Source organism: Dermacentor silvarum, unplaced genomic scaffold (assembly GCF_013339745.2).
Source record: "Dermacentor silvarum isolate Dsil-2018 unplaced genomic scaffold, BIME_Dsil_1.4 Seq768, whole genome shotgun sequence".
In the NCBI taxonomy this organism is placed as follows: domain Eukaryota; kingdom Metazoa; phylum Arthropoda; class Arachnida; order Ixodida; family Ixodidae; genus Dermacentor; species Dermacentor silvarum.
The window spans coordinates 37,692-51,398 of NW_023606746.1; the positions used below are offsets into that span (position 1 = coordinate 37,692).

At 45.0% G+C, this 13,707-nt stretch overlaps 1 protein-coding gene across 1 annotated transcript; it reads left to right on the forward strand.

The window, feature by feature from the left end:
• The first annotated feature begins 536 nt into the window (after positions 1–536).
• LOC125939650 (large subunit GTPase 1 homolog) lies at positions 537–12,247 on the forward strand. Its single transcript, XM_037702345.2, has 4 exons — positions 537–655; positions 5,183–5,394; positions 12,105–12,152; positions 12,239–12,247. Exons 2-4 carry the CDS (start codon positions 5,185–5,187, stop codon positions 12,245–12,247), a joined length of 267 nt encoding a protein of 88 aa, XP_037558273.2. The 5' UTR covers positions 537–655; positions 5,183–5,184.
• Positions 12,248–13,707: the final 1,460 nt, after the last annotated feature.

Sequence of the window (13,707 nt, forward strand, 5' to 3'; positions counted from 1 at the left end):
ATGACTACACATCTCTCAGTTGTGTTTAACATCTGTGACTACAGCACCTAGCAGAACGCATACTCCATTTATTCGCTTCTAACTCGCACTTTTTTTACAAAAATGCTTGCTGGAAAATGACATACATGTTAGAATCGACTATGAAACCAAAATAATAGTGTACAAGATAAGGTAGGCAGCATTCAAAATAGCTGTAATTCAATCGATTGCACATGTCAGCATTTTTATGAGCTACGGTAGCTGCAACATGGTTTGTGCCCGCTCTGCAAGTTTGTTAGGCTGTCATCATGTGCAAGGGGTTTAACAAAAGCAGTACCTAGCCATGAAATTTGGGTGTGCGTCTCAATTGAGGGCATTTAGAATCGAGTAAATACAGCAGAACACATTTTAGTGAGGTTCATGCACTTGGAAAGGTGAACTATAGTTGTCCTTTAATCAAGGTAGATCAACCTGGGCAGTCCCTTGAAAGTGTTCGACGCAACTATAAAAGCTTCTCCATGCCTCTGAGTTGACCCTTGACTGCTTATTCACGTGGCTAGCCTGATCCCGAGGCACGTGTTGGAGTCCACCTACAGCATTTGCCTGCCAGCACCCCACGAGACCGAAGACCCGGACAGGGCACCCATTTCGGAGGAACTGCTCAATGCCTATGGATGTGAGCTCACATTGATCAGTACATAAACTAGCATACCTGTCAACTTTTACGATTTTGACGTAAAATGCCTGATTTCAAGAACTCGCTTATGATTGGCGTATAGACACTAGTAATTTAATGGTTTTTCATTTGCATCTTTTTTCGGGCAAAACTGATCTCAACAGAATGCAAATATAGTTGTCGAGCAATTTTTGAGAGCCCAACTTCTCAGACCGGCTTGATTGTTCGGACCTACCGGCAGCAGCGTCACCACTAAAATGGCTGGGGAAATTTTGGCTTCCATGAAATGGATATTTCACGAACAAACATGTATAGAGCAGCATCCCTACAGAACAAAGACAGCAAATTTTTTTTCAATAAACTGAGTACATTTGATTAATAAAACAATTCCTACTATTTCGCACAAAATGTATTATTTCTTGGTTTTAGCGGTAGTATATTTTATGTTTTAAGGGTGACAAGTCTGAACTAGTATAATCAGCATAACAAGTAACATGGGCTCAAATATTAGACTTATGTTTTCTTGAAGGATGCTGGTGAACTAGCCTTGGTCTCAATGTGTAACAGTGGTGCAAAGGAAGGCACTGCATTAAGCACTTACTGCAGGAGGCCTAACACCCACTTTGAGGCCAAAGTTGCCATAGTAATGGGAAGTACTAACACTTTGTAACCATCCAGTTGTAGTAATACATGTTTTTTCGGGCACTGGATGGGACATTTGATGGTGCGAATCTTAGCATGCATTTCAATGCCTGCACATGGGAGCCATACTTTTTGCATGTTGATATTCTGGGCAGGAGAAGCAACAAAACAGCATAGATAGCCATCACTGTCACGTCATCAGTGACAGCGAACAGTGTTTAGCGTGCGCAAAAATTGCACTTTGCTGTTTCTTGCAGCAATAAATCAATTGGTAGTTGGCACCTTGTGTGTGTGTCTTTCCTTTTGTGTGTCCCATCTGGCGCCCAAAAACCAGGTTTAGTAAACTCCACCAACATGCCCAAGAAGTTCTATTATGCATGAACACACTAATTTAGAGCACTTAGCAGCAGACCACATTTGCATCACCAAACAATGCTTTCAGACGGTATCGAAATGACGTGACAATGAAGCAGTTACCGAATAAAAGGAAAACTTTATTTCATGAACTTTTGCTCTCCAGGAAAATGACTAAATTGGCTGCAAAAATCGTGACGAACACAGTCGCTGTTGGCAAGTTAAGACTGAAGTGATTCTCAGTCGGCTGCTATTTATATGTCATCTATAGATTTCATGATGACCCTCATCTAGCACAATGAATGCTTGTGAAGCTGAAATCCTTGTGTTGAAGACGCACTTAGGGCAATAACAGTCCAGGTTCAAGAACACACTGGTCACATTGTTGTGAGCAGTTAATGCAAGAACTTGTGCTTTTTGAACATAAAACGATAAAATGTTGTGTCAGCGTCAGTAGCAAAACAAAGTGAAGCGAACATATCAAGTGGCATAATAGTACTAAGTAGCCAAATCATGTATGTGTGTTGACGTATGTTCTTGGGTTTAAATGATTATCTTAAGTATAACAGAAATCGTTTTAGAGACATTTAGAATGATCTAATTCTAATTGGTTTGGTCCCGTCAAAACCCCCATAGAAATAATGTAATAATAACCTCGATTATATGATGCAATTTTACGCCGACCCGCTTTGTACAATGCCTCTCTGGTACTGTCCGATAAAAAAAAAAGTTCTAAGCAGATGCATTCTGGCACGTAAGCACACTGCAGCCAGCGGCTGATAACGCACCGCAATACCATATTTACATGAATTTAACGCGAGGGGTGACTTTCCAGCCACGTGAAATAAAGAAAATAAAACCGCTAATGTCATGCGAGATGAACGGAAAACGAAATGGTACCTTTATTCAATGAATCGTAATTCAGAAACGTTCTCTTCACTCATCATGGTTGTCTGAAGAGGAGACGGAGCTTTCCTTGGGCGGTCTTCTCGGGTGATCACTTTCAAGATAGTTTCACTTTTGCGAAGTTTCGTGTGACTCGGCGCTAAAAGTGTCCCCGACAAGTCTTTCTGGTGCTGTCCTAAGCCCACTATCAGCGCCGAGAGAGCTGTTGGAAGCATACTTCGAGGGGTTCGGTGCCGGGACGAGCAGAGTCTCGCGACAGCGAAACTATCTCCAAAAGTGATCACCCGAGAATCGCCATCTTCTGTGCTGTCGAGCTTGTTTGAGATTTAAATACTTCTTAAAGGACCGCACAATCATATCATTCAGGGTCAGTACCAGGCCACCTCAAGTTACACAGAGCCTTCCCGACTGGACTCGCATTTAAAGTGGGCCTGCCGGTGGTCCCGCCATCCACAAATCGTCAACTCATTGACGTCGAGACATCGAGCCGTGGCGGACATTCCCAGCTCTTCGGCCATCAAAATTGCTCGTCTCTCGAAGCGACTGTCATACCAAATGCGCTGCGTCGCGAATGAACGGCATCAAACCGCAAAAGGCTGTAGGGCTTTGCAGCATCGTAATCATTCAAAAGCACAGTGAAAACAGCGTCGATTCCAACCAAAAACAAGTTCCGACTTCGGTCGACTTGTCTATAGATTGGATTGAGACATAAAGTTACAAGTTGCCAACATGCCAAAAAATCATGGGATTTAGAATACTTCTTTTAAAATAGTCAATTTTGTTGTTATTCGAATGTAATGTGAGGGTCTCGTTCAAGCAACGAAAATCATTAAAAAAAAAGTTAAGAAAAACTTGTGTTACAATCAAATAAATATGCAAATTTTTAAATAATTTAATCTACCTTCCTTAGAAGCTGTGCAGGTTCGTGCCGCGGGCTTATTCAGGCAGTCTGTACCCATTTTTATGGGCAAGACTGAGCGTCACTGCCTATATTCTTAATTTTTCGTTTATACGACGCCCGGATTATACGACGGCTTTGCGTGGTCCCCTCAAGGTCGTACAATCGGGGCTCCACTGTACGAGGTTGAGCTGCTTGCAATTTTGGTTATTAGCTGCTGTAGGCCATGAAAGAAGCGCTAATCAGCCTAATGAATAATAATGCATGAACTTGTTATAACAAAACATAAGTTTTGTATTTTGTCATAGCTGTTATTTTAACATAGGTGTTGAAACAACGCAATCTTTCAGTATTTCCACGGTCACACCAATGGACTTAAGACATCCACATTGTCTTGTGCAATCCCGGCCACGGCGGCCGCATTTCGATGGGGGCGAAATGCGAAAACACCCGTGTACTTAGATTTAAGTGCACATAAAGAACCCCAGGTGGTCCAAATTTCCAGAGTTCCCCACTGCGGCATGCCTCATGATCAGATCGTGGTTTTGGCACGTAAAACCCCATAATTTAATTAAATTGTTTTGTGCCATAGTATTATGCAATAACCTTCCTCAAGATTTAGCAAACGTACAAGACGCCATAATCTTTAGGGAACTGCTGGATACTCGGTTTCACTAGCATGATAAATGTATTCTTTGCTACGTGTTGCTGTTTTTATGTAGATTCAGCAGCTGCGTCTTCCTTGAAAGTGTATTTTTCATTTTCTGTTTACATTTTTATGTATTTCCTTAGAAACCGTAACTGTCTTGCTTTTCTTCTTTCTACTGTATGTAATTCTTTCTGCTGCTTGTAAATACCAAAAAGTATAACTCTTACATCACACTATGTTCCAATGTCGGAAACTGTGAGGTATTTACCTGGACCTGAATGAATGAGTGTGTGTCTAAACTTTTCCTTGGCTCTCGGTCAACTTCATGTATTTTTCACCTCTTATCTCGAAATGCGCTCTGGATATTTCTTTCCCCGGATATTTCGAAATCCCATCTGCTACAATGCAAGGAAGAAGTGGCTACTTAAAGGTTTCAATACTGTAGCTGCGATATCGCCAAAAAGTGACAGTACCACGAGTTTGTAGCAAATTCCGCTTGATTTTATGCCACTCTTATCATCGCCGTTCACGGTCAGCTGCGATCTTATTGATAATGCACGGTTTTAGTTGAGCGCCACTTACATTCCGCTATGCTAAGATTTCATGTGCGGAGACACGGTGGTTGTGTGGAAATTGCAGTGTCTGCATGACATGACGACCTGCACAATACCGGAAACCCAATGACTGATGCGGGAGAAGTCTTGTGTGCTCGCGCCCAAGCAAATCTGAAAGCTGCGTGCGTGAACAAACATGCAACAGCATTTGCTTGATTCTGTGTGAGGATCACTGTTGCCCATAGACAGCCTGTGTGTCAAGTGCTGAGTCGCGCAATATGTCACAAAAGTGATCTATTGAAAATACCACTCCTAGTATATTGAGCTGTTGCGAGAAATTTAGCGGCTACTGGCAGCTATTTCGAAATGCTGTATGTGGTCTATGCACGACCAGGGGCTTACATTTCCGCTAATTCTCTTATTTCGAAACTCCAGATATCTCGAAATGCTTCCTAGATTCTACACCTTCGAGTTAAAGTGGTTTTACTGTAATTTTAACAGCTGCTTAACTGATTTGTTTGCAGACATGCGAGGATTCATGACACAGAGTGGGCTACCAGATAACCCTCGTGCATCGCGCTACATTCTGAAAGACTTTGTCAACGGGAAGCTGCTCTACTGTGTGGCACCACCTGGTGTTGACCAGAAGGAGTACCACACGTTCCCACTACCCCCGAGCAAAACACGTCGGCCTCTGCTCACTTTTGACCAGCCACCACAGATGCGGCGGGCACAGGTACGATGTATTTAAGTACTAGGTACCTGCTTTGTGTGTGTTAATGTAACACATTTAAAAAGCTTTTCCCGATCTGGGCAAAGCACCGCACATTATAATGGAACCATGTTTTTGAATAGAGGATATTACGTGATACAGTTAAACCTGCTTAAAACGAACCTCCATATAACGAATTCCTGGATATAACGAAGTTTTTCTATTCCCCGTCATTACTCCATAGAAGCACATGTATTTGAGACCTCTACCTAACGAAGTGGCAGCGGGAGACCCCCTCGATATAACGAATTTTCCCCTCCGACCACCTAGAGATTTCGCCCCAGATTTTGTCATTTTTGCGCGAGCAGCAACTGGAAACACCTTCTCCGCCACGACGGAATGCGAAGCGAGCACACGTGTGCGAGGCGGCCCTGCATCCCTTGACCCGGCGATCTTGCCACCGCGGGCGTGACCTTTCCCCCTCCCTTCATTCAAATGTGATCCTGGCGCTTGCTGCAGCTGGCCTAGCCCGCCAAGCCGGCACTCTCTCCTTTTCCAGTTGATGTTGCCGACGCACTGGTACACGCTGTGACACATCAGACTCGATGAGCACGGACACGCGCTGTCAAGCGCTGGCGGTGTGTGGAAGCTCCGCTGGAGAAGTGAGCGAAGTGACCTTCGTGCTGTTGTCTATCGCTTCAACGCACACTGAGCGCCGAGAACACACAGCACACGCAAAGCTACGAGCCGCCGATGCACCTACACTGCTAGACTCTGCCCCAACGCAGATCGCTTTCAAGATACGGCCTGCGCGACTGCGCGCCACTGCGCAGTACGCAGTTGATGCCAGAGAACACAACGCCGCCCCGCTATCCCTCCCCCCTCGCTCCCTCGCCTGTGCCTCGAGCGCAACAGAAGAAGGTGCGCTTCCTCCCTGCTTTTCTTGCATGCACGTGATTTAGACGCGGTCGTCGGCTCCCCTCGCACGTTTTCACTCGCACATACAGCATACGGCACGCGGCGACTGCGTTATCACCCTTGGACTTTATACTGAATATCTATGAGCCAAAACCAATTTTAGGGCCATAACGCGTCATAGACACGATCTTTATATAGCAAATACGGATCTCAAGGGCCATACTTTTGCTGGTGGAAACCGAAAATACGTCATAGTTGTCACCCTCAGCACTTTGGGCGGCCAATGCCATCGTCAAGCCACCAAGCTAAGCGACATGAAAAGTCAAAATGGCCGCTCGGGCCGGCGCGGGGTGGCAGTTCGCAACGTATGATGCGGGAACGGTCCCATAGTTGCGACGCAACAGCGGGGTTACCAATGCATCGGGTTCTATGGGAGCTGTGCCGGGACCGGCCGAAAACGACGTAACAGCTGGGAAAACGCAGCCCCCGGGAACGTAACAGCGGGGTTCTACTGTAACACTATACAACGCTACGACGCCATCGTGATGCTCGCCCTTCGTTTGCGATGCCTCGCGCTTGTGCGAAACGACACGCGTCCACGTATCCGGTACCTGGTGTGACATTCCAAGGATGAGTGCTTCTACGAAAACGGAAAACGGGTGCACGTTACAATTGAGGGCGCGTTAGAATTGAGTAAATATGGTAAGCATTTTTTTTTTCGAATTTTCGTGCCGAACCTGCATATAACAAAATCCTCTTTATAACGAAGTTTTTCGGGAATTTGTCAATTTCGTTATATCCAGGTTTAACTGTATATCATGAAAAACGCTGGCAATGGGTAGTGAATGCTTCATCTGCCTCTTGCTTCGATGTGTCTCAGATGCTTGAAATTACGCAACCTCCAGCAATAAATGCGCGAAAAGACAGCGCCACAATGCCACGCCATCCCAGCTCACCCAGTCTTTGCACACGTGGCAGATTACCTCTAAAACAGGGCACGCGGGCTGCACTTGTCGACAACCTGACAGCCGTGCACAGCCGCACCCACAGCTGCTCTAGAAAAGGGGACGCGTGCCGACCTGCCTCCTGCTCCTCCCCCTCTCCCCTCCTTTTCCCCCTCACGTATGCTTGATCGCATTATCGTGAGCTCCCTCTGCCTTTTCCCCTTGCTTGCATAGAAAGATGGCACGCATCAAACCACCATCCTTCTTGGCTTACCCTCGCATGCTATCTCGCACCTAAAGCATGCACTGTACGGGGGCCCGGTAGGATGTTATTCCAATTGGACTTTATGTGGAACATGACGCTGCTCTATTTCGGCGGTTGTTCTCGGTGGCATGTCGCTCGATTTGAGGCATATGTTCGCAAGCAGCCACATGTAATTCAACCATTTGACCATCGGCGTCTGTGGAATTTTCCATTTATTGTCTCTGTATTCCTTCGTGGTGGCAGTGAAATTTCGTTGTATTGAACTCATGTATAAAGGTTCAAAGTACATGGTGTTCTATTGACAAGAAGTTACAAAAGTTAAAACACTTCATTATATAGAAAATTTCATTAAAATGAAGTTCATTATCATCATGATCTGCTCAGTGGCTATGGTGTTGGGCTGCTGAGCATGAGGTCGCGAGATCATATCCCGGCCACGGCGGCCGCATTTCGATGGGGTCGAAATTCGAAAACACCCGTGTACTTAGATTTAGGTGCACGTTCAGGGGATTTTTAACGTGCCCCCAATGCATGAGACATGGGCGTTATTTCATTTTCCCCCATTGAAATGTGGCCACGGCGGCCTATTTTTATGTCCACTACAGGGCAAAGGCCTCTCCCAGTGACCTCCAATTGCCCCTGTCTTGCACTAGCCGATTCCAACTTGCACCTGGAAATTTCCTTATTTCGTCACCCCGCCTAGTTCTCTGCCTTCCTTGACTGCACTTCCCTTCTGTTGGCACCGTTTCTGTAACTCTAATGATCCATCGGTTATCTGCGCCACGCATTACGTGGCCTGCCCAGCTCCATTTCAAAGCGGAGCTCTTAGGCAGCCATTTATGCGGCGAGAGTTGGCATTTCTGGTGTAACCGAGCGAACGAGCACAGCAAAAGATGAGAATGAATGCGGCGCGCAGCTGGCGATTAAAAAAGTGGCATTTACAGCATTTGTGACCCTTGTCTGCTTAGAAACAATTATTAGGTGCACTTTTGTTATGGCACCTGCTTTTTTACCTTGTGCTCACTCCTGAAATAGCCCTCTAGGGCTGCAGTATGTATGAATAAAAATGAAATAGAATGAATAGAATAAGTAATGACATGGAGAGTAGCAGAGAAAAAAGTGCTAAACTCGAAGTCAGAGATGCAGAAATAACATACTAGGTAGGCACAATGGCAAGGAAGTTGGCCATGAAACTATACACAGTAGACTTCTGTTAAGGGGACATGTGGGCCTTTGACCGGAGATTTTTAAAAATCTTTATTCTTTGAGGTATAGCACAGAAAACTCGTATGTATATGTAATTCCTTGTGCTTATTTCAAATATGAGGTCTATTTTTGTTTATCTCCTTTGGTTCCAATTTTATGCTAGTGTCCTTTAAATACTTTCTGCACAAATTTGCAAAATATCTGATGCTTATATTTCTCAAAATAGGGTATCAATGGCTTTTGTATGATTAAAGGAATGCCGTAAGACCAACCTTATTGCTCTACCTTACCTAGAACACGAGTTGTGTGGCTTTGAAGTTGAAACTCGAAGGAGTGTTTTTCTGGTGCTTAACTTTGAAGTCTCGCAACTCGTGTTCTAGTTAAGGCAGAGCAATAAGGCTGGTCTTACGGCACTCTTGAATCATACAGAAGCCATAGATACCCTATTTTGAGAAATCTAAGCATAAGACATTTTGCAAACCTATGCAAAAAATTATTTCATGGAAGCTCATATAAAATTAGAACCAGGGGAGATAACCAAAAATGGACTACATATTCAACATAAGCACGCATCATTGCACATAGGTACAACTTTTCAGCACCATATCTTGAAGAGCAAATTTTTTTTTTCTAAAACCCACTTCCCCCCTTAAATCGACTCCGGTTAATTAGATTTTTGGGTTAATTCAATCCCGACCGAAAGTCCTGCCTGGAGCCCATGTATTTCTTTGGCCCAAGCTTTTGTTATTCCGATCCAAAAATCTGCCTTCGCCGCACATGCCTGACCCCTATAGGGACCCTTTTAGTGGCAGCGCTTGTCTTTGCAAAGCTTAGGGGACAGTGAACGTGTTGGAACACATGTCATCTCCCGTTTAAAACACTTGTTTTTGGACTGCCTAGGAAGATTTTCTAGCAATAACTATAGCCCACAATGTCCGATTACGGTATTCACATAACTGTAACGCGGGCCTTTCTTTTTTTTTTAATGAAATTTGGGCTGCGCGGTGCAATCGCGTACAAAACCAAAATCGCCTTTGCAGTGTTCGTATGCTTTATCGCATAACGGAGATGTGTTGCGGCAAAGCTGACATCAAAAATTTGGGCGGTGGAGCCAGCTATAGAAAACCAGTCGCCGTTGTGAAACACATATTAGACCTTTGCCCATTTTCTTGCTAAAAAAAGTCTGATGTGTGTTAGATTACTGCTTTGTTTGGAGCTTTAACGCAATTTCTACGTTAGTTAGTGGACACTTAGAAAGCGGGTGCATATTTGATTCGGGCACGCGTTAGGATTGGGAAAATACTGCCAAATGAATCAGTTGTGTTATGGCGTTTTTTCTGGAGCTTGTTTAATTTGACCCGCCGGATAATTCATTCAGTTTTGTCAGTCCCTTCAGGCTCGAATTAGCGGAAATCGACTGTATATCTAACGATCACAAACGGAATTGGAAGGGAAAGGGTTTGTGATAATTCAAAGGGCAGCGCATTACGTTTAGCAGATAAGTGCAGCTTGAGAATTTAAAGCCATAGAAAGAAATTTTGCTGATGTCAATTATTTGGGCGTAGTCTTTGGAAATGGCTCAGGAACCATTGACTGTTACGTAGTATTCTGTTGGTCGCTTTTGAATGCTCTGCAACGTTCTCAAAAGTGACAGTGTGTTTCGGTGGTCAGAATTGAACACTGCAACTAAGTGCGGGTGGTACTGTCTGAATGCTCCTGGTAACCGGTCAGACCCAGTGACTGCAGCGAGGCATCACCGACTGTTTGTTGTAGCAATGTTCTGCCAGCCATGATGTTTCCCTCTGGTGCTGTGAGCCATTTCTGTCCTGCAAATGCAGCAAGATTTTAATTTATCATGTTGAAACGAAGGCAGCTGCTGACAACAGGGGAACTGTCTGTGCTGCTGCTGCTGTGCCTCAGAGTTGATGATGAGTAGTGTTTAACTTTGCAAACTTTCACATTTGTGCTAGCCAGTTTGTCAAGGGACTTTCATTGCTTGACCAACGAAACCACAGATCTTAAACACAAATCACACTTCTTGAGGGTCAATAACAAACAACGTGGAGAGCTAATGTCACAGTTGGAAACACAATGCAGTAAAGACGCTTAACGTTGTACTGGTAGATATTACTGAAGTACTGAAGGAACTGAAGTCATAGAAACTCTACCACACTCTGCTGGCATGTTAACGGATGGGATTGAACAAGTACTATAAAAGTTGGCAAGCACTTATAAGATATGCTAGTTTATTATTAAAGTTGGTTTTGAAATGCTGCACCTGGCATTCTTGACACTGTCACGACACTGTGCGAAGTTTGTTGACATCATGTTGCAATAAGGCTGGCTACGATGACGATGACAATTATCAAAAAAAGATTATTGTTGCGTGCATTTCTTCTGGCTGTGCTTTTTTATGGCAGCCGCAGTGATTGCAGGAACAGAGCGAGCCAATGTATCACGACATCACCCAACTCTTGTGTAGCAAAACCAAAAGTGGTTCGTAGAAATAAACACATTGAATAGAAAGTATTTAGAGCACTCTGATGCTTGCTCATCAAGTGTAAGAGTGGGGTTGAAGATTAATATGCAGAAGACAAAGATAATGTTCAATAGCCTGGCTAGGGAAAAAGAATTCAGGATCGCCAGTCAGCCTCTAGAGTCCTTAAAGGAGTATGTTTATCTAGGTCAATTACTCGCAGGGGACACTTATCATAAGAAAGAAATTTACAAAAGAGTAAAATTGGGTTGTAGTGCATACGGTAGGCATTGCCAAATCCTGACTGGGAGCTTACCTCTGTCGTTGAAAAGAAAAGTGTACAATCATTGCATTCTACCGGTGCTAACATATGGGGCAGAAACTTGGAGGTTAACAAAGAAGCTCGAGAACAAGTTAAGGACCGCACAAAGAGCGATGGAACGAAAAATCTTAGGAGTAACGTTAAGAGACAGGAAGAGAGCGGTGTGGATCAGAGAGCAAACGGGGATAGCTGATATTCTAGTTGACATCAAGAGGAAAAAATAGAGCTGGGCAGGCCATGTAATGCATAGGATGGATAAACGGTGGACCATTAGAGTTACAGAATAAATATCAAGAGAAGGGAAGCACAGTTGAGGACGGCAGAAAACCAGGTGGGGAGATGAAGTTGGGAAATTTGCAGGCACAAGTTGGAATATGCTAGTGCAAGACAGGGGTAATTGGAGATCACAGGGAGAGGCCTTTGTACTGCAGTGGATATAAATTATAGGCTGATGATGATGATGCTTGCTAGTATTATTTCTACGGTTTAGAAGGCTAAATGTCATGCCTATTGCCAAATTAGTATGTTTATATGACAATCTGGATGGCTTTCACACAGACATGACCAATTTTTTCTGCTCTCTCCGTTTATTTTTATTTGCAGAACCGCAAGACAACTAGCAGGGACATTGACAGGAACTTCTTTCAGAAGGTGAGAGCTTGACATTGTTACTTTCTGTGGAAAATGTTTCCCTTTCATGTGCTGAGACTTCTCCACTTTCTTTAAGTCTGTTTCAGATACAGTAAGGTCTTCTAGGGTGCAGTGCTTACTGCCTTGTAATGTGGACATGAACACAATAGACTGCTTGTAACACCCACTGCAATGGCTTTGTGGGTATGGCATTGCGCCGCTGAACAAAAGGTCATGGGCATAGGTCGACAAAATGCACTGTTTAACTGTATGGAATGCGCATCTTTTTTCTGAGAAAATGGGTCCGAAAATTGTCTGCACGATACAAAACCAAAACCACGTTTGCGGCCTACTGTCAGTGGCTCTTGTTCTCGATGCCGCCAAGCATTCTGTGCTCCATCTGGGCCACACAGAGGCAAACATCCTGGAAACCAGGCACAGTCGGCTTCTGACTATACAGTCGAGCCCACTACTTGTAACGAACCTGAGCGTCACGCGGCGTCCGTTCGTTATATTCCGAAGTTCGTATTAAGGGACCCCAGCAAAAAAAAAAAAAATTGCTAGTCAAAACACAAAATTTATTTATTTGCAAAAAGGTGGGTGATGTTTGTCTGTTTCTGCAATGCCAATCCAGTGAGGGCAGTCTCCAGTTTATTTAAAGAAGAAGCATACTCTTCACCGAGGCTCTTGGTATAGACAAGTTTTCTGAGGCCCTCTATGTACAGTATAGACCACTTATAACGTAACCGCTTATAGTGCAGGACCGGATATAGTACGGTCTTTTCAGACTCCCGTTAATTTTCCCATAGCACTCCATGTATACACATATCGCTTATAGTGCTGTTGCGGAAAACGAAATACCGATTACAGTGTGGCTGCCTGGGAGTACGGAAGTCAGCGGAGACGGCGAACGCTCCCCTCAAACGGGCGCCCCAAGGAATGCTCGAGGAAGAAAGAGAGACGAAGTGGAGGAGAAGGGCACGTGGTGCGAACGAACAGCCAGTGAGGCTGAAACCAGAATCTTGAGTGCGAGTCGTGAATATATCAATATCATGGCGCGCATAGCGAGCGAGGGCCACGAAACTGCCAAGGCCGGCCAACGCTCGCTTCACGATAACGGCAGTAAACAAAACTTCAGGGAGCGGGCGGCGCCGGCATGGCACGGGGAAGAGCGCACGCAGAGACCGTCGAATGTGAGGGAGGAGGGTGGCAGGGAAGCGGATTTCGTCTCGGCAACTCCGCCGCTTTGGTGGCTCCCCTCGCGCTCCCTCGTACCTCCCTCACTTTCGACTGTCACCGTGCGTGCCCGCCGCCGTGCAGGCGCCGCCGCTACAGCTGGCCCGGCGCCAGCTCCCCGAAATTTCGTTTTCTGCCATTATCGGGAGGTGGACTTTGGCCGGACTGGGACAGCACCGCTGCTTCCCTCTGCGCCGTAGCCGCAGTGTGCAAGGTCAACACGTGACTAGAAAGTAGAGGAAGCATAAAAAAGAAAGAAGGATTCACTGCCATTTTCTATGCGTGGCTACGGTAGCGTGGCCGAGACGTCAGCACGTAGTCTACATGCATCTTCCGGCGC